Raw genomic sequence first — 22160 nt, 5'->3', positions numbered from 1 at the left:
ACACTGCCAAATGCCGCCCAGCATCCCCCAAAAACACCCACCACCCGCTGAGGGGTTGGGGGGCAGTTGGCAGCACAAATTGCATGAATAATTCCCTTTTAAATTGTGCAACTACACGCACCTAACCGAAACCCAAAACCATACCAGGCAAACGCATGGCCAGGAAATAAAATAAACAGATGGAAAGCATACGCCAGGCGCAGTCGTCGTGGAAAACTCAGCCCCCCCCAAAAAACACTTTCCTCGATGCAAATTGTTTGTGTTTTTCCGCCGTCTGTATTTGAAATTTAGTCTGTCCCCTTCTGCAATTTCGGCGAAGTAGAGAGGCGCCAAATTAGTTGCAATTTAAATGCAAGAATTACAAACTTTTGCCGACTTGCCCCGCTGGCTGTCATTAAACTAAGCATTTCACTCGGGATTTCCCCGTTTAATGCAAGAACTTTTAACTGCGAGCTGGCAATTAAATTCTAGCAACTGTTGTAGACAGATAAAAGTTTGCCTTTATGCAGTTAAACTTCGATTCCAGTGCAAAAGTATCAATCTTCATAAAGATAATTTATAGATATATAAAGCTGTAATTACAATTAAGCTTTAATATGCTGAAGTTTTATGCAGCTACAAAGCTAAAGTGTTAATTAACAAGCGTTCTTGTAGATTGACACTGTTACATCGATCTGTGCAGCAATACAATTTGATTTGCGTCACGCATACGCCGTGTGGCACACATCATTGAGACTTTCATTAAGCGTAAAGTGCACACACGACCGCCACGCCAACACCTCCCGACACCGCAGCAAGTGTCATCCGTGTGCTGCATGTGATCCAACCAGGGATGCCGCCCCTGCTGCTCCTCCGCCCTGTAAGCCAGCATAGCAATTGACATTTTACAAAATAAACGAATTCATTTGCACAAAAGGCTGCCGCAGAAGGGAGGAGGAAGAGGTGGAGGAGGAGGAGCTGGAGGAGCAGGGAGCTGAAGGATAAAGCAGCTGGCTGGCAGGACGAACAATGTGCTGCATTGTATGCAGAGTGGTTTCGTTGGCTGGGCGTTGCATTCGATGGGTTGCCTTTCACTTTTCCAGCACCCCTGTGTGATGCAATCACATGTTGCCAACATGCGAAAGGTGTACATAATAATTTAGCAGGCAAAGGAGGATGTTCCTGCTGCTATTGCTTCTGCTGCTGCTGCTGCTGCCGCTTCTGTGCTGCCCCCATTGTTTTCAAGGCAATACCCAAAATGGGTATGGCGGTTGCAAAGTCAAGCTGCTTTCTGCTTCAGCCTCCGAACCACCCACACCCCCCCTTCTCTTGACAATCCTGGCCTGGTCCTGGAACCCAGTAGTCACATGCCACCCTTCTTCAGGCCCGGCCAAGGCGCATTAACGTTTGTAATTGCAGCTTGTCTCTGACGCAGAAGGGGATTCGTTCAACTGATATCCAACTTGCCACCCTTGCCACCCGTGTCTCTTCTTACAGCCCCTCCCCACCCTACAGTCAGCCACTTAAAACAATATAATCTCCATTAAAAAGCCTTTTTGACATTGCACACAGTCAGAGACAGTCAGACAGGCAGACAGACAGATAGTCGGCTAGAAAGAGGGTAACAAGGGTGTTCACTGTACAGCATCGATTGCACAACATAATGAGTGGGCTGCTGATGAGGTTGCCTCCTGCCTGGATAACATGCCGCCTGCACTTGTTAGTGGGGATTTGTGCCAGCGGAGGACAAACTGTGGGCGCCATGTGCTAATTGTAATTGAGATGCGAATGCGCAAGTGGAAATGGTTACACTCGGCCCAAAAATGCCATCGAATATATATTTGCAAGTGTATAATCGATCAATAAATATTAAATATAATCAAATATTCAATGCATCTAGCATTGTTTCCTTCTCGATTTGAATAGGCATTTAATATCTTATGATACGCACGCTTTTCCCTCAGTGCAACTAATCCAAATTGGTAGTAGTGCGGCACATGTGAATCTGCGAATGTGGCACACTACTCGAGAGACCCTTAGCCTAATCACCTGGCATCATCACGGTGCTCGGGGCAAAGCATGTCAGGGCTTGACTTGCGGTCTCGAGAACGGATTGCGTTCGATTGAGTTTTCCCCAGCCACTCGAAATCCGAAATGGATTACTTAACCGGAGGACTTTTGCAGATCGCGCAGCTCTTAAAGCCCGTGCTTAAAATTGCAACGTTGAAAACAATTTCAGTGATAAAAGCCGTGTGGAAAACAAAAAAAACGAAAAATATATGAAATACGTAATCACTCATACGTCATGTGGAACAACAGTGTGCAAGAAGAGAAAACTGGAAACTTCATTAAACTGCCATATGAGGCAAAATGAATTAACGACATAATAATGCCAGCTCCCGACCGTCAGGCGGATGGACGGATTCGACTGCCATAGTCCGGGAAATTCGTTCCGTTAATGGAAAGAGCGTTTTTGCATGCGGTCGGGAAATAAAAACCGGTAGGTGGAAAGCGTAATAATTGATTTCGCCTGATTGTTAATGGAGTTAATGGAGCTGTCCACGTCTGATGTCCGTACCGGTGTGTATGAACTTTCGGTTTTAAGGAACTTTAACGCGTTCCGTAAGCTGCAGTTTATGTTTATAGATTGAAAACAAGTTAACCAAATTCGGAGTAATTTAAAATCCTTTTAATAGTTTGTAAAGCACAAGCTGTACACTTTTGTTGCCTAGCTGTAGTTAATTAATATAATTTGAAATTCTATAAATCTACAACAATTGCACAGCAACAACAAAGATAAGCCATCGCCAACATTTTCCTTTTAGAACCGGCAAGTATTCTATTGCAAATTGGTAGTTTTGGGCACACCCAAACTCATGGACAAACTTTGTTCAGTTCTGGATACCTAGGAAAATGAGTGTGCACAGCGTATTAGCTTTTGAAAGTTGGTAAAACTAAATATAAGTAATAAATATATAAAGGTTAATATTAACCCAGAGCTAAATCTAAGTAAACGCCTTATTATTACTGCCCATTAAATTTCCATCTAGCATTTCGTAATATTTTTAACATATAAACTATTATCGTTTCCCGCTGATGCAATTTTATACCCAATGCATTCCCTTTTTTGTTTCCTTCTATACATTTAGTAGGAGTCTCTACCGAAACTCATCGCGTTACGTTTAAAATTGCATGAGTTGGTCTTCTATTCTAGACTTCTGCAGTTGTTGTCTCTGCAGTTGCATTTTAGTTGAAGTTGAGAGCCGAAGTTGCTGGGGCATTGGCAATAATAACATTTTGCGTGCTTGCATGCAATTGTTGTTAGTTTTCTCCTCGATGGCTCTTCTGTGCATTAGATATGTATGAAAAACAGGGAAATTTACTGACACAAACAGTTGGTTTTCATGGCATTCTCGACTGGGTAATGCTCGATTCACGCATGCCCTGTAATTCTAACTTGGGGAGCACTAAATGGATTGCTTTGGGAATGTTATTCTAGGATATTCCTTAACTATGACTTCAACTTTTTGAAATATAGTAACACCTCGCAACTTTTTGTATTAACAGAATTCACTTTTCAATCTATAATAGCGTTGCTGCCTTGTTTTACAGAATGTAGAGCAACAAAGCACGCAAAATAATCGAAATGAAAACTCAATATTATAAATTGCACGATTATAATTGCATAGACTTGCAATGGAGCTGACAAGTTGCAATGACTTTCCCCCCTGTAACCCTTTGTTCTATTATTATTGCCCAGACACACATACATATTCAAAGGCATTTGGCAAGCCCGAATATATTTGCTATTTACGAGCTCAGATCCTTTAAGTACAAAGAGAATTGTTAGATAAGCAAAGATTAATGGCTATACATACATACATACAACAAGGGAGTGAATTTTATTGGGTATGTTGATGAAGATGTGCAACACTTTACACTAATTACAATTTCTGTCACTCAACACTGGGCGAAATGAACGAATAAATGGTTGCATTTTGTGATGATAATATTGCAAGAAGTTCATCAACTCAATGTAGTACATTTTTACATTACTAATACGCACCGTTGTGCTATTTTGGTTAGGTAAATATTGCTCATACGCCCTGTAACTTTATGTTATATTCTACATTACTCATACGAACAGTGTGCCAGTTTGGTTAGGTGAATATTGATCATACGCCATGTAACTTTATGTTATCATCTAAACGTTGGGTTATCATCAAGTTGATTCGAAATTCATCCATATAATCGCTCATTTTCACCCACTGCCAGTTGGGTTATATACAAAGCAAAGGAGCACTTACCTCCGACACTGGATCCATTCTGCTGCGAGTAGAGATTCTGTTGGGCCGTCTGCGGCTGCGGCTGATACAGCTGTGGGCCCTGCGGGGGCGGGGGGCCGGCACGGGTGGCGCCCGGGGGCACCAGAACGGGGGCGGGGCTAACCAGACGCATCGGCGTCCCGGTGCGGGGTCCTCCCATCAGCAAGGAGCCCGTGTGATCGAGGAATGCCGGGATGACCTGCAGCAGCAGCAGTAGTAGTATCACGATGGTCACGGTATTTTACACGGTACGGATTTCGTTTTTGTACAGGGGGTTAGATTTTTGTTTGGTTTTGTTCATTGTTTGTTGGTTATGGAAGCGTGTTGTTGATGATGTGAGTATAAAAAAGAGAAAAGAAGAGAGACAGAGCATAAATATACAACGTTTTAGGTCAAATTAACTAGTTATGGTTACAATTACAATGGGAGCTTTACATCATAGTACAGTTTTGGTTTTTTTTTTTTTTGAATTTACAAACGTACACTTGTGATCCCTACTAAATAAACCGCCTAATATGCAAATAGTTTATGTTTTTATGATTCCTACCATTAAAATAGCACCATAATATGCTACTATACCATGATTACTTTAACTTAGTTTAACTTTAGCTGTGACCGCGAGTGTGAAGCCTTTGTTACAGTCAATTGACACCTGTCATATGTACAGCACCATCATATGGTGCCACCAGTGCCTCTATGTATGTACATACGATGAATGCTTCATTGTGTGGGACATTAACACGGCGGCAACTGTGCGGGATGGATGATAATGTCCTGGCTATATATCTCACCTGATACGGCTGATTCTCGGCACCCTGCTGCGAGGGGGTGAGGGGGCGGCGCGGCTGCGTTCCCTGTTGCGGAATCAGATTGCCCGGATACATGCCCCATGGCGCTACGCCGTAGTACGGCATCTGGGCGGCGGCAATCATGCCCATATACGGGGCAGCCTCCTGGCCCGGATTGATGACGTAGGGCGTGGCCTGTTGGGCGGCATAGGCCGCATTTTGCGCCTGCTGCTGGGCGGCCAAAAATTGTTGCGACGCGGCCGCCATGTGCATCTGTTGCTGCTGCTGCTGTTGTTGCTGCTGCTGCTGCTGTTGCTGCTGCGACTGCTGCAGCGATCCGTTGGGAACGGGTGGTGCGCCCACCGCTGCCGCAGCACTCGCTGCCGATGTGGCAGCTGCTGCGGCTGCTGCTGCGGCCGCTGCATTTGTGGCAACTGCTGCAAGGCCCGGATTCTGCGAGCGAAACAGTTGCTGCGGGGTAGAAAAAGAGTTCGAAGGTTAGGTTATCAGCTCATCATTGCAGTCATGGTGAGGGTTAAAAGTCCTTAGGAAGTAAGTACCTTGAGTTGCATTAATAACACACTTAAAGTAAAATCGAATATGATCAAAGTACCCCATAAAACAAGCTAAATCTGAATTGGTTTATTTAATTTTTCCATTTTGCATTTTATTCCATGTAATGATACCAACTGGAATAATTCGTTTTGGCTTATGGTAAAGTCTAGCCTAATAGGGCGCAACATATTGCGTTAAGCCGTGATTATTAGTCATATCAAGTAACCGCCCCGTTGCCTCATACATACATACATAACCCGATGGCATCTGCTCGTGTTGTTCTAGCAGAACACACATATGTATGTACGTACGTGCACCGGTAACATGATAAAGTGTTTTCAATTGGAAAATTAAATCAAATCCAATCAAATCAGCATGAAGAATGCAGAAAAAAGAGAGTGAACTAACAAGGAGCTAAAACGGGAAAACGCATGACTGAGTGTTGTGTTACTTGTTTTTCACCCCCAGTGCTCCACATGTCCTCCTTCATTTTTCTCCTATTTTATGCCTTGTCTCTGGCAATGTGAATATATCATCACCAGGAGCAACAGCCACTCAGAAAAAATCCACTAGAAACTACATGCATAAATCGCGCTACCGAAGGTAAACCGGATCTGAAGTTCATTTTAGCTGTGTGTATTATTCTGATTAATTCGTTATGTATTTAACAATTCATAGTAAATGGAAATTCATAGAAATTTCCCTTCCTATAGGTATACCTTCCACTTTGATGTAGTCAAGGCATTAGTGCCTTTTCCCTTGGAATTCTACGTATTTGTATTATTATTCCCCAGGAAAGTCAGTTTGAGACTGTACAAAAGGCATAAATTTGCAGTCCCCTTTGGACGCACCTGGAGTCGTAGCCGAGCATAAGGATATGTGCATAACGGCTTCAATGACTTTGCCACGCCCCCACCGAAGACAGTACTCCCTCGATGGGGTCTCCTGTCGATTTCTTACACGGCGAATTGAGGGGAAAACAAAGCGAGCAAGCGAATCTGAGAAACCAACTGGGATGACATTAACATTAAGGAAAAGAAAGAAATAAATGTGAATTATTGATGAATGCTGCAGGGCGCGGGCAACAGTAAAAATAAAACCAAACAAAAAGGGCAAATAAAACTGAAACGTGGCAGGAAAAAATGATGGCAAAGTAAAATAATAATAACACGCAAAAACTTTTCGAAAACAACAGACGAACGCAACACGAACCGGGACAAGGTTTTCCACGCCGAAATGTGAAAATGTGGCGAAGGCGATAAAAAGCAAATATCATGGCCTGCATACTTTTTGGGCGCGTGATGCGTGAACACAGCACTCAGGACACAGGACTCAGGGCAAAGGACTCGGAGAGTCCGGATTCAGGACGGCCCACGAGCATGAAATAATAATCAGAAGCCAAATAAGTGTTGAAATCTGAACCATCGGTTGCCATGGCCCCCCAAAGTCCTCGTCCCAGGGTTGCTGCTAACTGCCTTTCGCCAGTTCCTCTTCCCTTTACGATTATTAAAACGAAATTGAAAACAAAGGGAAAGTGCGCGAAACTGGAGATGGGACGAGCCGAGGAGTCGGAGAAGTTATGTAATTTCACGCCCGTAAAGTATGCAATGCTTTGATTTAGTTGCCAAGTGATGTAAGTGCTGCTCCAAAAAGGGGCTCCTCTTTCTTTCTTTTACACTAAGAGAAAAACATTGATATATATTTTTTTAAAGCTTCTGTTCTTCCCCCTTTCTTTAATTCGAAAATGCGTTATATAACTGGGCTGTGACTTTAATGGCCCTATAAGTTGGCATTCCCGCAACCCGCTGCAATACCCAGTGATTTATGCAAATGGCCGGTTCAGTGGCAAATTTACGATCCGCACATGACACACTCGAGTTATTGTCCTTAGGCTAACATTACTCAGGACAAGGGAATTATGGGTATTATGGCGCAAGGATTGGTAGTTCAAGAGCAGATTGGCGGCAACAAGTGAAGCGCTGCAAGCCCAGCGGCGAAATTATGGAAAAATGTTGGCCAAGTTTCCGTGGCGTCGTGTGGCTCCCTTTTCGCATTCCCTGGTATTACCACAACCCCGCGTTTTTCACAATTCTTTTCCACTTATTTCGGCATTTCTGGCATCATTCCGAACCCTGCGCTCTGACATTTTTATTTCATTTCATTTGCACATTACAAAAAGGGGCAGGGGGCAGGGGGAAGCGTGCTTAATAAGCTCCCTGGTGTACAATTTTCAGCGCTCGACTCGTAATGGAAATTATAGCTGATGTCATACACAGGGGAAATGCTCCGACTGGGGTCGCCTTACCGCTGCCCTCACTATGTCCACTGAGAAAAACGGGCAATGGTTCTTCTACATTGGATTATTAATAGAATTAATTTACTATCTAGAATATTTAATAAGTATAATAACACATCCTAAATATCTTGCATTCCTATGAACTCTATATTTGGTACTATTCAGCGTGTATTTTTACTTCTGTGACGCCCTTCGAGTGAAAGTGAGTCAACTAACTGTGGCAACATTCCCGCCCACCACCCGAACCAGCTCCACCCAACTTGTTGCAAGTGGGTCGCCAGCGGCGGGAGTTCGCTGGAGTTGAGTGGGTGGTGGTGCTGGTGGCAGCTCTTAATGTTGCCTTCGGCTCTGGCCTGAGTGGATTAGTTAGTTGGGAGTAAGCAACAGCAACAGCAGCAGCAGGTGGGGCGCACTCAGCTAGTTGATTTATAATTATGGCCAGGCAGCGGCATAAAGGGAAAAAAGCGGCAGGAAAACAGCAGTGGCAACAGCAGAAACAGCAGAAAGGCAAACAAAACGCTCGAGAACCTGGCCAAACTGCCTGGCTAACTGCCTACCTCACCTTGTCTGCGGAAAAGCCGGAAAGTTTCAAGTGGCATATACACAAAGTTGTTCGGCTTGATTTGCTGCAATTGGAGGGTTTTTTCTGTTTCTGTTTCGGTTTCTATTCTCCGCTTTCGGTTTTCCCTTTCCTCTGCTTTCCACCAGTTGACATAGTTTTTTGTTGTTCCGTGTGACGGGAATAAGCTCAAGTTGGATTCAGCAGTTGGTCAAATTATTTCGAATTAGTTTTCACATTTTTCACCGGAAGTTTGGTTTTTTTCTTTTTGGTGCGTTTAAATAAAGTTTTATTAAATTAGTTTGAAATATTTATATTTCCGGTGTCTTTAAGAGATCTTCGCGTCAGTACATAATATTAAATTGAATTCCCTTTTCACTTTGAACAAAAAGTATGGATTGCCCTTTTCCACTTCTATTGAAAACGATTGAAACTCTACTTGGCCACTTGATTTAATTTCCTTTTTTTTTCCAATTTCCTGTGCTCAGCTTGAACTTCTTACTAGCTCACTTTCCCCAGCTGCTGACTCGAGATGACTGTCATTACTCACGCTCAATGTCTCCGGTTGGGCGGACGGACGCTACGCTGGTGTTCGTCCTTTTCGCAGGACACTCATGAGTTGGCAGCTACTTCAGCTGAGTTGCTGCGCTTTAATTAAATATCAATTACGCAGCCAACCCTCCGCAGTGTCCTGGCTCAAGCTGAAAAGCAATCAATTAAGTGCGCTCCTCGAGGAAGTGTCCATTTCCCCCATAAGCTCCCTCCCCCCCTTTTTATTTCACCCATCTGCATAGCCGAGCAGAATGAGTGCAATTCAAATATTTGTAGTCTGTGCTAAGGCGCAATAAAAACAGAACGCAAATTGAATATGAATGATGGAAGAGCGGTTTAGCTTGACGGGCGAGCTGGTGGGGCAGCCCCTTCGCTAATGAAAGGACATCCAGTTAGGGGGACAGTTTATGGGGGGCAACAGAATGTGGGGTAGGGTTGCTTGCTGGGGTGTTTGGGTGACCCTCATGGGTACTCCTCCTGCACAAACGACTTGTAAACAAAATTAATGCCACAAACAAACATTAGCGCACTTTCGGCGTGTTCTGTTCGCGTTGTGTGGCTCATTAGGCAATCACCCACCAGTGGAAACGAGTGGGTGGGAAAACTGCTGGGAAAAGCTCTAATAAAGCGAGAGAGAGAGAGAGAGAGAGAGTGAGGGGGCGGGGTGGAAGGAGAGTGGCCAGCTCGCTGACCATTAAAGCGAATTACTTAATGACCGCACACGCGTGTGCTTTTGATGCCTACTTTTAGGCTCGGGACACACCCACACACACACTGAGAAAAACGCAGTCGAGTTTTTATTTATATCTCCGCTTTGACCTTGAGCAGTGAGTAAGAATGTAACGAATTGCAAATGACTTTAAATTGTTTATAACTGATCAACGACTTAAAGGACATTCAGGTTTTGTTTCCATTTTTTGCAACAGTGCACACTTTGACTTTCTTTAATTTGAGTTTCAGAATTCTTTTTGTGCTGCTGTGTGCGTGATTGCTGTTTGTATATTGCTTTTTAATTTTCCTCGTTACTCGCAATTTCCCACTGAAACGTGAGCCACAAAAGAAAAGGCCGTGGAAATGGCAGCAAATGAAAAAGGTGGGCAAATTGCGGGGCAAAAAGAGGCGGGGTGTCGACAACATTGTAGTTTCTATTTACGCCTCAACTTTGCCACATATTTCATAAGTTTTGTTAAACTTTCCTGCCGCCTTTTCTTTATTTTCTTCCCCTGCAACCTTGCAGGAATTACGTATTTGCCCCCATTTTCCGCTCCTTATTTTTCTTTGCTTCCACCCATAAATTCCAGCCACTCAAGGACATCGGAGCGTGAAAGGAGTAATGAAAAATGGGTTAAGCTGGCTTATGTTACTTTACTCAATAATGAAAAGTTCAAAATTCGATGACAAACTTCTGGGCGAACTTTGAGAAACTATAGAAGGGGAATTAGTTTTACAAAACTGTGGACCATCCAGAAAGCCATTACACTTTTGTTATCGCTATTATTGAATCTCAAGCTATCAACAGCTAAAGAAGGAGAGAATTTAAAACATTAAAATTCTTTATTAAGGTTAAGCTGTCTTCTTGGCCTCATTCACTATGCATAAGTAGGATTTCGGGGCCATTTTATTCCCCTACCGCACACAACTGGATTGTGTAAAATCCGAACCACTAAAGAACCCACTACCAACCACCGAAATTCGCTCCATTTCCTCTCCTTGGCAGTGTTATTTTATTAATGAAATTACGCCATTTCCATTTTACGTTTGCCCCCCCCCGACGATTCGGTTCACTATGGTTTTTCCTTATTTAATGATGACGCAGAAAAGTGGAAATCGCGAGTGAATGTTCGGTAAATGTGACCTTAATTTGTGCAGCGGTAAATACAATGTTGATATATGGATTGGAATAAAGTGTGGAATCTTCATTTACATGAAGAGCACATTTAACGTAAAATATTGCCAAATGCCGCAGGACAAATGTTCGATAGACGTGGTGGTGGTGTGAGGCTTCAAAGGATGCTGCAAATTACCACAAAGGGAAGACCCTTCATTTCCACTCCTATATATACCCCCTCCTCAAACGAGGAGAACGGACATAAAAATATCTGAGGCAAATGAAGCCATAAATGCGCAATCACGGAATTAAAGGGAATGTTAAGGGAGTCAGAGTCAGCCAGCCAAAGTGTTTATTTATGCAGTTTTTATTTCAGCAACTTCTCGCCGGTCAAGCATTGCGCATACGCAACGTTGTGCGGCCGGGGAAAATTTGTGAAGGGACTTTAACTTTGCCCGCCACCGCCGCTCGGCGTCAAGTTTAATTGCCTTGCAAATTGCCAAGGGAATAAAACCATGCAGATCCCTTTGAATTTCATAACAAATTGCTGCAAATTGAAGCGAGTTCTTTCGCTTTTCTTCTCCATTGTCTTGCCAGTGGAAAAGTTCGACTTGCTGGCCGGAAAACCGCCGCCCATTAAAACTATTTGCCGTAACAAACAAGACCAGCTGGCAGGAAGACAAAAAAGAAAAAAAAATCGCAGCAAGCGAGAAGAAAATTCTTGTGTGCGGCAAACATTTTTGGGTGGCTGTGGGTGGCATGCGGCGGTTTTACAGCAGCTAACTTTGATTGTCTGGCCAGCTTTGTTGCATTCTTTGGGGGCGCACACAACTATTTGCTGAACTATTAGAAAGTCAATTAGGTTTATTTTTTTCACGCCTCATTCGGGTCCTTTCAAACAAAGTATGCAAGCATACTTTTTAAAGAAGTTACGCGTTTTTTTGGAGCTTCGTGGCTTATTGAATTAAGCCATTGCTTTGGGACATGAATGCACGTAATTTCAATTAAAATCTGGCATTCGTAGAAGCCGCACACATTTGTGAGTGACAGTCACCTGCAATTCGACCATTTTCCGGGGCTTTTCCAGCCCAATTGTCCCGTTTGACAATTGCTTTCTGATGGCCGGGAAAATTGCGCTGACAGCATTTCAACCGAAAAATAGAGTTTGGCGAGAAAGTGATGATGAAAATGGGGAGATGGGCAATAAATTGGCCCGTAACCGAAATGCCAGGCGCAAACAGAAAAGAGGCTTGAATTTAATGACAGAGTTTAATTATTGAGTTTCAATTAATTTGGGTATTTTTGTTTGCATTTGGCTAGCGCAGGTATTTCGTTTTAAAACTGATTTCATTAAAGTTTAAACAGAGAAATGCGCAATAAAATTGCTATTTTCAATGCATTTTGTTGGCTAAACTTCGGTGGTATAAATAATTCCCTAATTAAACGTTCCTAGCTTTAATTGTCTTTCTGCTATCATATTACACTACACTTATTTGCTTTTGATTCAGCAGTAAGCCACTCCGATTGGCCTAATTCACGATTCATTTGCTCACTTCCCGAATACGTGACTTCTCCGGGATCAACACTTCATCGCCTGGCAATACTTCCTCTGTGGACTCCATCCACAAACTGCTATTAATTGACAGGAATGCCTCCATGCTCTGCCACTGGCACTTTCACTCACTCCTTTTGGTCCGGCAGGAGCATTGGGGGGCAATATTTTTTGGTTATGATTGCTACGTGCTCAGCGTCTTAAATTCAATTTCATGCCCGACTTGCCTCTCAAATTAACTGAAAATCATTAATTGCTAAGCAAACCAACAATCGGTATTTGGACGCTGAGTGAGTGAGTGGAGTGGAGAGGTGGCATTCACAGGACTTGTCTGCTCGTCCTTGTTTGCTTTTGCCTTCGGTGTAGCTGCCTGCCTGCTGCTAATTGCCGGTAAATTAGTTTCTATTTGCAAATTAAATAACCCACACCAGGTGTACAAACTGTCAAACTCTTTGATTGACCGACCGCCCCCGTGTGTCTGCAGCATTTTCAAATTGAATTTCCATTTCAGTGGCCATTTTCCCAGTGGCCGTCGCAAAACTGCTTAAAGTTCCGCATTAAGCTTGTGGTTCGCTCAACGGCAGGAGCGTGTGTCCTCCGTGAAAATGTAAACAGAAAGCATGCGGAAAAAGCGCAAGTAACACGGCCACGCCCCCTCGCTGCCGGTGCCGCCTTCATTTCCTCGATTCTGGCTCCTTCTTGTGGGGGAAAAAAATCGATAGCCTGATTTTCAACGGCGAAAAGCAAACAAAAGACAAACTCACACACACACACAGGCACACACATCGTGATCAGGACGAAGGAGGGAGCAACATTTCCTGTCTTGACCGCCTCGTCCTTAGTCCTTGTGGCCCTCTCTTGTTTCTCGGTGTGTTTGAACTAGACGACGGCCACAAAAGTAGGCAACGTTTCGCAACTACAGAGCAACAGAAAAGGGCAGATTTTAAAGTAAATACCACCTGTCTGAAGTTCTGTATATGTAAGATATTTCTAAACTATATATTTTTTTCTAACCCAAATCCTTCTACATTTCGTTTAAATAGTGTTATTTCATCTATAATTTCTATTTTTCAGAAGCTAGCTGCATATTATAATAATAATTATTCAATCTATCAACTTTAATGTTTTGGTTTGCATTTAGAGCATATTTTTCAAATTTCTTTTTATTTTTTCGGTGCACCTGCCTTGCGCACCCTGCCACACCATACAATTTTAATGTGTGCCCTGTCGGTCTTTAGGATTCCAGCCCTGTCTAGGACATAATGAGTGAGCTGGCAGTTGCATTTCCCTCGCCCGCTGCCCCCACCAGCCCCCCTGCCCCCCCTGCATCACCTCCTCTTGAATGCCATTTTGTGGGCGTGTTGTCGTCTATAGGCGGGGAATTTCGCATTTAGAAAAGCGTACGAAGACCATGAGAAAAATTCATGAGAATGGCCCGAAGGAAAGGAAAGGCGCAGGGCAAGGGAGGTCACAGCTAAATGAAATTAAGCTGCCATATGTGGTGGGACAATGGCTGAGGTCCTTTCCGTCCCCGTCGTTTCCTCTCCATGTGGGTACTTTTGCAGAAAAAATAAAACTAAACACAAGCTACTGTGGGCGACCGAGGCACAAAATGCTTTCAGATACAAATTTATGTTTGTCTACGAAGGCTTTAAGGTTACTATAACTTAATCTATTGTATATAATAATTCTAGTAAATTTACCCAATTTAATAATTTAGTTAAATTGTACTCCCTAACTTAACTTAAATTCAGTGCATTGTGATGTCAAATCGATTACTTCAATAACTAACTGAATGGCCCAACTTTTCCATCCCCTCAAATTGTTCGAATGCGCAGGTGTTTGCTCATATATATAGTGACAGACACCTAATGAATTATTGGTTATTTTCTGCCCCCATTTTATTTCCTAATCGCAGGCAAGCTCAACACCCCAACTCCCCTGATTTCGTTCCCCCTATTCCATTTTGGGCCACTCATAAAAACCAAAAATGAACGCATTTCAATATTCATTGATTTTCTGTCATTTTACCGTCGGGCAGGCATTTCTTCAGAGGTTTACTAACTAGACAGACTGTCAGTCGAAGTGCCTACGAAATACACCCTCCACCACACTATTAATGCCAGATATGTATCGAACATAAATCAACATGAAACTACTGCTCATAAAACCCACAGAAAAGTTTCAGTCAACGAGGAAATGGGAAATGCACCCTTTTCCAACATCCTGCTATACTGGTTTTCAAAACAACACTTTTCCAAGTGTTGGGATGTATTTAAAAGCCATTTAAGAATTTCTTTTACTTCTTTTTTCGTTTGTGTGTGTGTTTTTTTTGGGCCGAAAAGTTTAGCTCGGCTTCTTTTTTTATTTTTATCACACCCAAGGAAAAGCAGGTGAAAATGTCAACGACAATTGCCACTGTCAGGTGGCGCTGCTGCAGGTGAGAGAATAACAACAAAAACAACAAGAGCAATAACAGTAGCAACATCAACAACATTTGCATAAATTTCGAGCAACGTTTGGTGGGAAAAGTTTTCGCTGAAAGTGATTTACATGCCCATGGGGTAGTGGGTGCTATTTTCCCACCCGCCCGACGGAAATTTTCTTGCCTCCAAGCTCAGGCTTTTCCATCGTTTGTTCCCTAAGTTCAGTTTAACTTTGCAATAAACTTTTGTCACGCCCCTCATCCTCTTGGCCACGCCCACTCTCGGCAGGTTTCTGTTTTCATTTTTTTTTCTCTGTTTTATTTTTATTAACCACATTAGTTGATTTTTGTCACGCGAAAAGTTACCTCGCTGAAATGTGATTTATGGAAATTTGCTTCACACTTACTTTTTTTTTTTAGTAGTTTTGCCACGCGCTTTTTCTCGCAGTGTGTTGCATATTTTAACAGTTTATTTATTTAGCGTCAGGACCAACTCCCGTTTATACATACGTAATATGGGCATTTTTTCCTGAATTTTTTTTATAGGGCAAGCAAAAGCATTTAGTTATTGTAATTTGCGTTGATTTGGTGGTTGCTGTCCCATTTGGGTGCTTTTTGTGGGTGGTGCGTTTGAGTGAGGCGTGCGTGAGTCGGATTTAATGACCTCGGGCGTTTTTATTTATTTACTTCGCTGGAATTTTGTCAACAATTTGTTTGATTTGATTGCTTGGCTAATGAGGGAGAAAATGACACATAGGTGTAAAGGTGCCCCTTAAGAATGTTTATATTCTAAATACGGCAACTGATTATAAAACAAATAGCCATTCGTTGCCATCGGCCTTTGAATAATTTAGCGCATAATTGGCCAGCAACTATAAATCCTTTGCCGCAATGATACTGTCTGCAATGCCAATTTAAAGATCTTAAACAACATTTATCCCCCAAGCGATTACAGTTTCCCAGACAGACATCGATAAAGCTAAAGGACTTTGCCGCCTTATCCACTTCCAACTTTTGGCCCACACACACACACACACTCGCCCAAGTGCAAATGCCCAGTGAATGTCATAAACTTTGATTTCCTTTTATTGCCACACACCCACACACAAAAAACGGACCACTTCATGGTGGCTAATCCAAAATGGCTGCCATAACAGAAATCGGAGAGCTTTCCGAGTTTTTAGCTGAAATTTTTATGAGACCGCAACACGCACCCGTGCAACAAAAAAAGTAGGAACCGAACTGAAACTAAGGAGAGCAACTAAAATCGGACTGTGGCGACTGCTGTTTAATTTGTAAAATAAAATCTATACATATAGCTATGTGCACAATGTAACATGGAGTTTGCACAATCCATTTGGGCTGTGAATGTCATTTCTCCTCCAGTTGGTAACTTGAAAAATGTTTCGAATGTTGCATGTTTTGCCCGGCCGAAGTAGTTGCCTTTTCTTTGTATTTATTTTTAGTTTCGCATTCGCATTAAATGCCATGCATTGGCCAACGATGGCATTTCCATGTTGATTCAGAATGCCAGCTGCATGATTTGTGGTGGTGGCAACCCTGCCAGTTGGGCAACCCAGGACCTAACAGATTGTAACGGGCCTTTTATGGATCTGCGGCATTTTTCGGCTTTAGCCATTTCATTTTTTATTTGTTACCCCCATACACACACAAGCTGCAAAGCTTGTTAAATTTTTCATTTATCAAGCGAAACGAGGAATTTTTTTTTTTTTTTTTTATGTGTTCAATGCAACTCTGGGTACTTACAACACTTCGCCGTATAGTTTCAGGGGATTTTGGATGTCCGAAACTTACCTAAAAAGAGAGAATAAGGAAAATGTCGTATTTAAATGGTATTCACGGTATAAATTGCAAATTAAACCATTAAAAGTAAGCATCAATGAGTTAAAATTAAATTTGTAATAACATAAAATCGTCTAAATCAATAACAATAATTCACATTCAGTTACAGTACCGGATTAGCATCTAATGCGCACAAATTTTCAACTAATTCCAGCGCAAATCATTCGATTACAAATAAAACTTGAGCTGGGACAAATTGATTTATCAATCATGGCATCGTACAACGCCCTCTCTAACCCCACAATAATCGTATGCAAATTATGATGCGCTTAATTTGGGATCACGGGACCTACCCCCTTGCCATCACCATGCTCCCCAGATAATTGGCAAAGTTTGAACTTTAATTAAAATTGAAAATTGTGTTGCTATTTCTGAATCTGAAAGCCCGTCTGGTTGGCCTTTATACCATTCCATGCCAGACCAGAAGAGGACAGACCAGACCAACCTGGCCCGGAGGCAAAACAGCTGCGATAACTTGTGGAATGGCTTTTGCGGGGGAAAGGCGGAATTGTTTTCGGATTTGTGCAAATGTTTTGTCACTGTGCTAAATACAAACTTCAATTAGTTTGCCCGGTGGTTCTCGGCTCACTCAGATTTAGTTGGGCTTACACTGATTCCCAGTACCGAAAGCCATAACGGCACAGAACGGAAACGGTCGAAACCAGCATATTTCAGGCTAAAATCGTTTGGCATATTGACAGGCGCATAATTAACACTATTATCAGCATATGCACAAAGAGATATGGCGTTGAGTGCTGCAACATTTCCACAAATTGTTGCTGGCCGAATATATGTATATGTTTTGCTGGCCATTAAACTTTGGCCAGCCGAAGGTTTTGATTGCCATGTCTGTCATAATATGTACAGGGGCTTACATACGAGTACCTCAAAACTGCTTAACATAAATGGCTTGTGCATTATTAATAAAATCCTTAGCTTATGAGTCACCATGAAAAGAAATGGCATAAAACTAATTTCCTGCTTTCAAGTGAAAGTAAAACTAATCACTTGAGCAAACAATTTTCTCAACGTTTCGGTTCGCTGATAGTTCGTGTTGCAAAAAAATTGAAAAACTGAATAAGTAAGCACGGAAAATTAAGAAAAAGAAAAAGTTAACTTATTATTTCTGGACGTTAATTTGCCATGTTTCACGCTATGTAGCCGAGAAAATTGTGCGTAAAAACTAACAAAGAAATAAAATGGTAAAAAAAACACGAAATAGTATAATTGGAGCAAGTCTTTAGAAACTGGTTTACAGCGGATGATAGATAAATTTAAAGCTGATATCAGAAACGGTATTCATATATTCCTGGCACTAAGTGTAAATTGTCTCGCTTATCGCTGACATACTTCCCCAACATTTAAAATGACAATCGACATAAATACGATAAAAAGCAGGGAAGATCCTTTTATCGGGTTTATTAACACAGGCCCTAAAACCAACGCCCCTCGAATTGCCGCATTTAAATTACAACAGATTGTAGTTGCGGCCGTGTTTGTGAATACAATCAAATTACATTTACATTAGCCAGCACTTTTTGTTCGCCTGTTTGGCTAAATTCATATTAAATATTTAATTAGTTGCAATGAAATTGATTACATTAGTCGCTGTTCGATGCGGCAAAAATGCGCTTTGTTGTTAATGAACTTTGTAAACTTTTCAGCTGGTCTGCGGGTTAGTCGGATGTTTGAAAATGTTGGAAAATTGTGAGAGTTCCAAGCAAGTTGCCAAAAGGACGCCAAATGTCATTGCCAGACTTCTAATCAATATGTGTGGGTGGTGGGCTATAAATTATACTTTATAAATGCCAAATAAATGGCAAATAATGCCCAAATGTCAAATGAATCATGATTTAGATGAGCATATTTAGCTCAAATTGGGTCCAAAATGCCTTTCAGCATGACTTCATTGCATTTTATCTAAATATTTTTCGGGCCATTTATTAGTTTCCCTATAAATGATTTACCTAAATGGAAAAATGCTGTAAGAAATTTAAACAGCAAATTGACGTCCAATTAACTTGTTAAATTCAAGTGAAAAGCGCAAATAATTTAAGAACCAAAATCTCGGTTGACAGAGTTGTTTTGAAGCGGAAAACCTGCGACCAGAATAAAAGACCGGAAATGAAAAGGGCAGCAAAGAAGCACATAATGCCACTTAATTAGCGAACACACCATACACACACACACACACACACACACACATACGTGCAGAATGGCAAACACATGCTTAATGCACATTAAGCTCCAAAATAAAGCAGAAGAAAGGGTTGAAACAAAGGGAGAAGCACGTGAAATCGAGCGCAGAAAAATTCGCCGCAAATCAAGAGCAGCGAAAAAGTCAAGAAAAATTAAAAACTGGCACACAGACTGCGGAAAAGTGAGAGGGATAAAGTGGCAGAACGAGATGGCGAATGTGGGTCAACTACTGCGTTACCCATTATCCACACACACACACACACACACTTGTACACACACACACATTCGCATTCGGCTTTAATGTCATTTGCATTTTTTTCCATTGCCTAGCCAAATGGGCAGAGTGTATGCTGAATTTATTTCCTCCTTTTACTTGATTTAATTGTGCATAAATATTTCCCCATTGCCTCTGCATGCAAATTAGGTGGGGCAATAAGAAAAAAAAAACGTAGAACACACATTGATGTGATGGAAAAACTCATATCTGCCACAGTGTGTGTGTCTGTCAAATGCAATTAGAGTTGCCATTGTGTAGTAAGTATCTTTTCAGGGAACAGACAATCTTAGTCGCTCCCGGAAAAATGCAAATACACAAATTATATGGAGCGAAATATGCACACAAATTTAAATACAGTTAAATTGCTTTGGAAGTACAGTTAGTCTCTTCTCAATATTTTTAGCATTCAGTTTCCAGGGAGTAGCTCTGTACATTTGAATATTTAATTTTGATACAGTGCATACACGCTTTAATTTAGAATTGGGAATGTATACCCCTAGTTAAATATAAGCCTAAAGTCATTTTTTTTTTGTATGATTCCATGTCCAGCCTCCTCCAAGCCAAAAAAAGTATACTACAATTAATAGCTGTGGGGCAACAAAAATAAAAGCGTCTAGCCTTCTATATTTCAGCCCCTCATTTTGGTCCGGCGATGCAATGCAATAGAGTAGCAAATTAAATGCAGTGACAAATTACACAAATTGCAAGTGCAACTGCAACTGCAACGGGAATTGCACTCTAAATTCGAAACTGCCAAATGCTGCAATTGCAGCAAATTGCAAATGCATTTTAATTGCAATTCGCATCGTTTGCCACTGCAACAATTTACATTCCCAAATAGTTTATTCTTTTTGTTATTGCTCGCCAGATCGAAAAACTAAAACGAAAACAAAACTAAATGGTAATTTAAAGTTTAATGCTGCAATTGGAACTTTTCTATATCATACACAACCCCCAATTCGACTGGCCAAGACTAACGAGCAACATTGTTGTTGATGACGACAGTGATTAGATGCGATAATGCAAATGAGTCAACAACTACGTCTAGTCCTTGGCTCCATCTACTGATGATGCTGATGGTGATGAGGCTTCTGCGGCTGCCATCGCCAAAGAAATTTGCATTTTTAATACATGTCCTGCAGTAACAATTAAGTTCAGGATAATAGAACAATGGATGCAATATGAAACGATTGTATTTGCTTTTATCATTTGTTCAAATATAGTCTAAAAGCTGTCTAGATCTTATACGCTATCTTTGCATACTGTTCAAGGTCGCATCTAGACTTTAGAATTTATCACGTATACGTAGTGTTGTACAGAACATGGATTGCTGCTGCTGCTAAATATCTTCTTGCTCAAGCCGTGTTATTATTATTCTGACCGCAGCTGTACACAATGAGATTTATATACGTGTATGCAGAAGACCTCTACGTGTGGGCGTGTCGGATGTGGGCGTGCACAACAATGACAGCGATGACGTTGTTTGGGCAAAAGCCGGCAAAAGGGAACATCGCTGATGACGTGTGGTTGTCATTAGAGGACGCCACAATTGCTGTTGTTGTTGACGCTGATGTTGATGCTGTTGTTGTTCAGGCCCCGCCCAACATCCACTATCCCCCAATGGTCCATCTATCTCGCCAAGCAACCTCCATACCTCCATAGCTCCATAGCTCCATACCTCCAACCATGTTTTGCATGGCTATCACTGTCGCTTCTACTGCCGCCTGGTGTTGTTCTCCGTTGACAAAATGCCGACCACACTGACCAAAAATGCATACAACATGGTACAAAGGACCAAAAGCACGCGATCCGGGGGTTTTTGCTGCAGCTTTCCCTTTAAAACCTTTGTTTAGGCATTCATTTTTGACGTTTGACTGGACTTTAAGTTAACTCTATAGGTTTTGAATTAGTTCAACTTCGGTAAACCCAACGCATAAACATAATGATTATTAATGAGGAAATTTTTTAATTCTCCAATTACTAACCATAAAAATCATTAAAACAAAAGGGTTAAATTTCCAATTTTCCCCTATTTTTCTGCTGCCAAATTATGTGCAGGCTGTTGCATAAAATGCTAATTTTTTAGACTCTATATGGGTTAGGTTTTGCTAGCCTTTCATTTGCATAATAACTCGGGGGGTGAAATGCCCTTCTATTATGGCTGTGCCAACAATGAGAAATGGAAATTTGTGCTTAAATTTGAAAGTCGGTGCCATAAACAAAACCGAAAAGAAAAAAGTAAATAAATCGGGGCAACATATTGTCGGCCACCCACGTAATGACATTTTGATGACATTTTTTATTCACATTTAGTTTTGCGTTTTGGTTCACAGCCAAAGTGGAAATGCAACTCGGCTGAAGTTTATCTAAGCGAAAGAGATGCAAAGATGTGACCAATCGGCAACAGCAGGCCAATTAGTGTAACCAGGCTAATAGAATTTTTGTGTTAATTTCATTGCAGGCTGTTGCGTATTTTTCACCCCGGCCTGCACTTGCCTAATGACTGATTTCCAAAGCTATTAAATGGCCACACAGGATGACAGAATGATGGAGGATAGGGTAAAAGTCCTGTGGGGACTCCTCGTGCTCATCCCCCATCGGTCAATACAGAAAGCGAAAAGTGAGTTATCAAGCAAGCACTTTTCTAATTACGAATTCGGTCAACGCATCTCGGGCTGTGGTTCATCCTACACTGGCAGAAAATATTCTTTTTAATTTGTTTTAAGGCTTAAAACTTTCTCAAATCATACCGAACAAGTACTCATATTAGAGGGAAAGTAAAAAATCATGTAAAATAGATTTTATTTTATTTTTTATGTTAAATAGGGTTTGCATTTCTTTAACTGCAACAACCATGCCGATTTTGGTCCACAAGTCCAAGTCTGACTCTGACGGCCTGTTGACTGCGAAAGGACATTTGGGAGCTGGCTTTTGGGAGCGAGAGAGTGAGTGGGGATAACAT

At 41.7% G+C, this 22160-nt stretch overlaps 1 protein-coding gene and 1 long non-coding RNA gene across 17 annotated transcripts in view; both read right to left on the bottom strand.

Moving 5' to 3' along the window:
* The window catches only part of LOC6728830 (maternal protein pumilio), a 167366-nt gene that overhangs the window by 5607 nt on the left and 139599 nt on the right, over positions 1–22160 (bottom strand). For 8 of the 16 annotated variants that reach the window (XM_039295337.2, XM_039295339.2, XM_039295338.2 and 5 more), the window contains 3 exons: positions 16627–16674; positions 5096–5563; positions 4287–4503 (listed from right to left, as the gene is read on the bottom strand). In XM_039295337.2, coding sequence (XP_039151271.1) covers positions 4287–4503; positions 5096–5563; positions 16627–16674 — 733 coding nt within the window. The remainder of the gene's footprint in view (positions 1–4286; positions 4504–5095; positions 5564–16626; positions 16675–22160) is intronic. The other 8 variants (XM_039295340.2, XM_016177146.3, XM_016177153.3 and 5 more) reach the window with 2 other exon arrangements.
* Positions 12422–16620, bottom strand: LOC120285034. The gene is made up of 2 exons (XR_005544277.1): positions 13201–16620; positions 12422–13129 (listed from the first exon to the last, which is right to left on the bottom strand). It is a non-coding gene; the product is annotated as an uncharacterized LOC120285034 (long non-coding RNA).

Source organism: Drosophila simulans, chromosome 3R (assembly GCF_016746395.2).
Source record: "Drosophila simulans strain w501 chromosome 3R, Prin_Dsim_3.1, whole genome shotgun sequence".
In the NCBI taxonomy this organism is placed as follows: domain Eukaryota; kingdom Metazoa; phylum Arthropoda; class Insecta; order Diptera; family Drosophilidae; genus Drosophila; species Drosophila simulans.
This window is presented reverse-complemented; position numbering and strand designations above follow the sequence as displayed.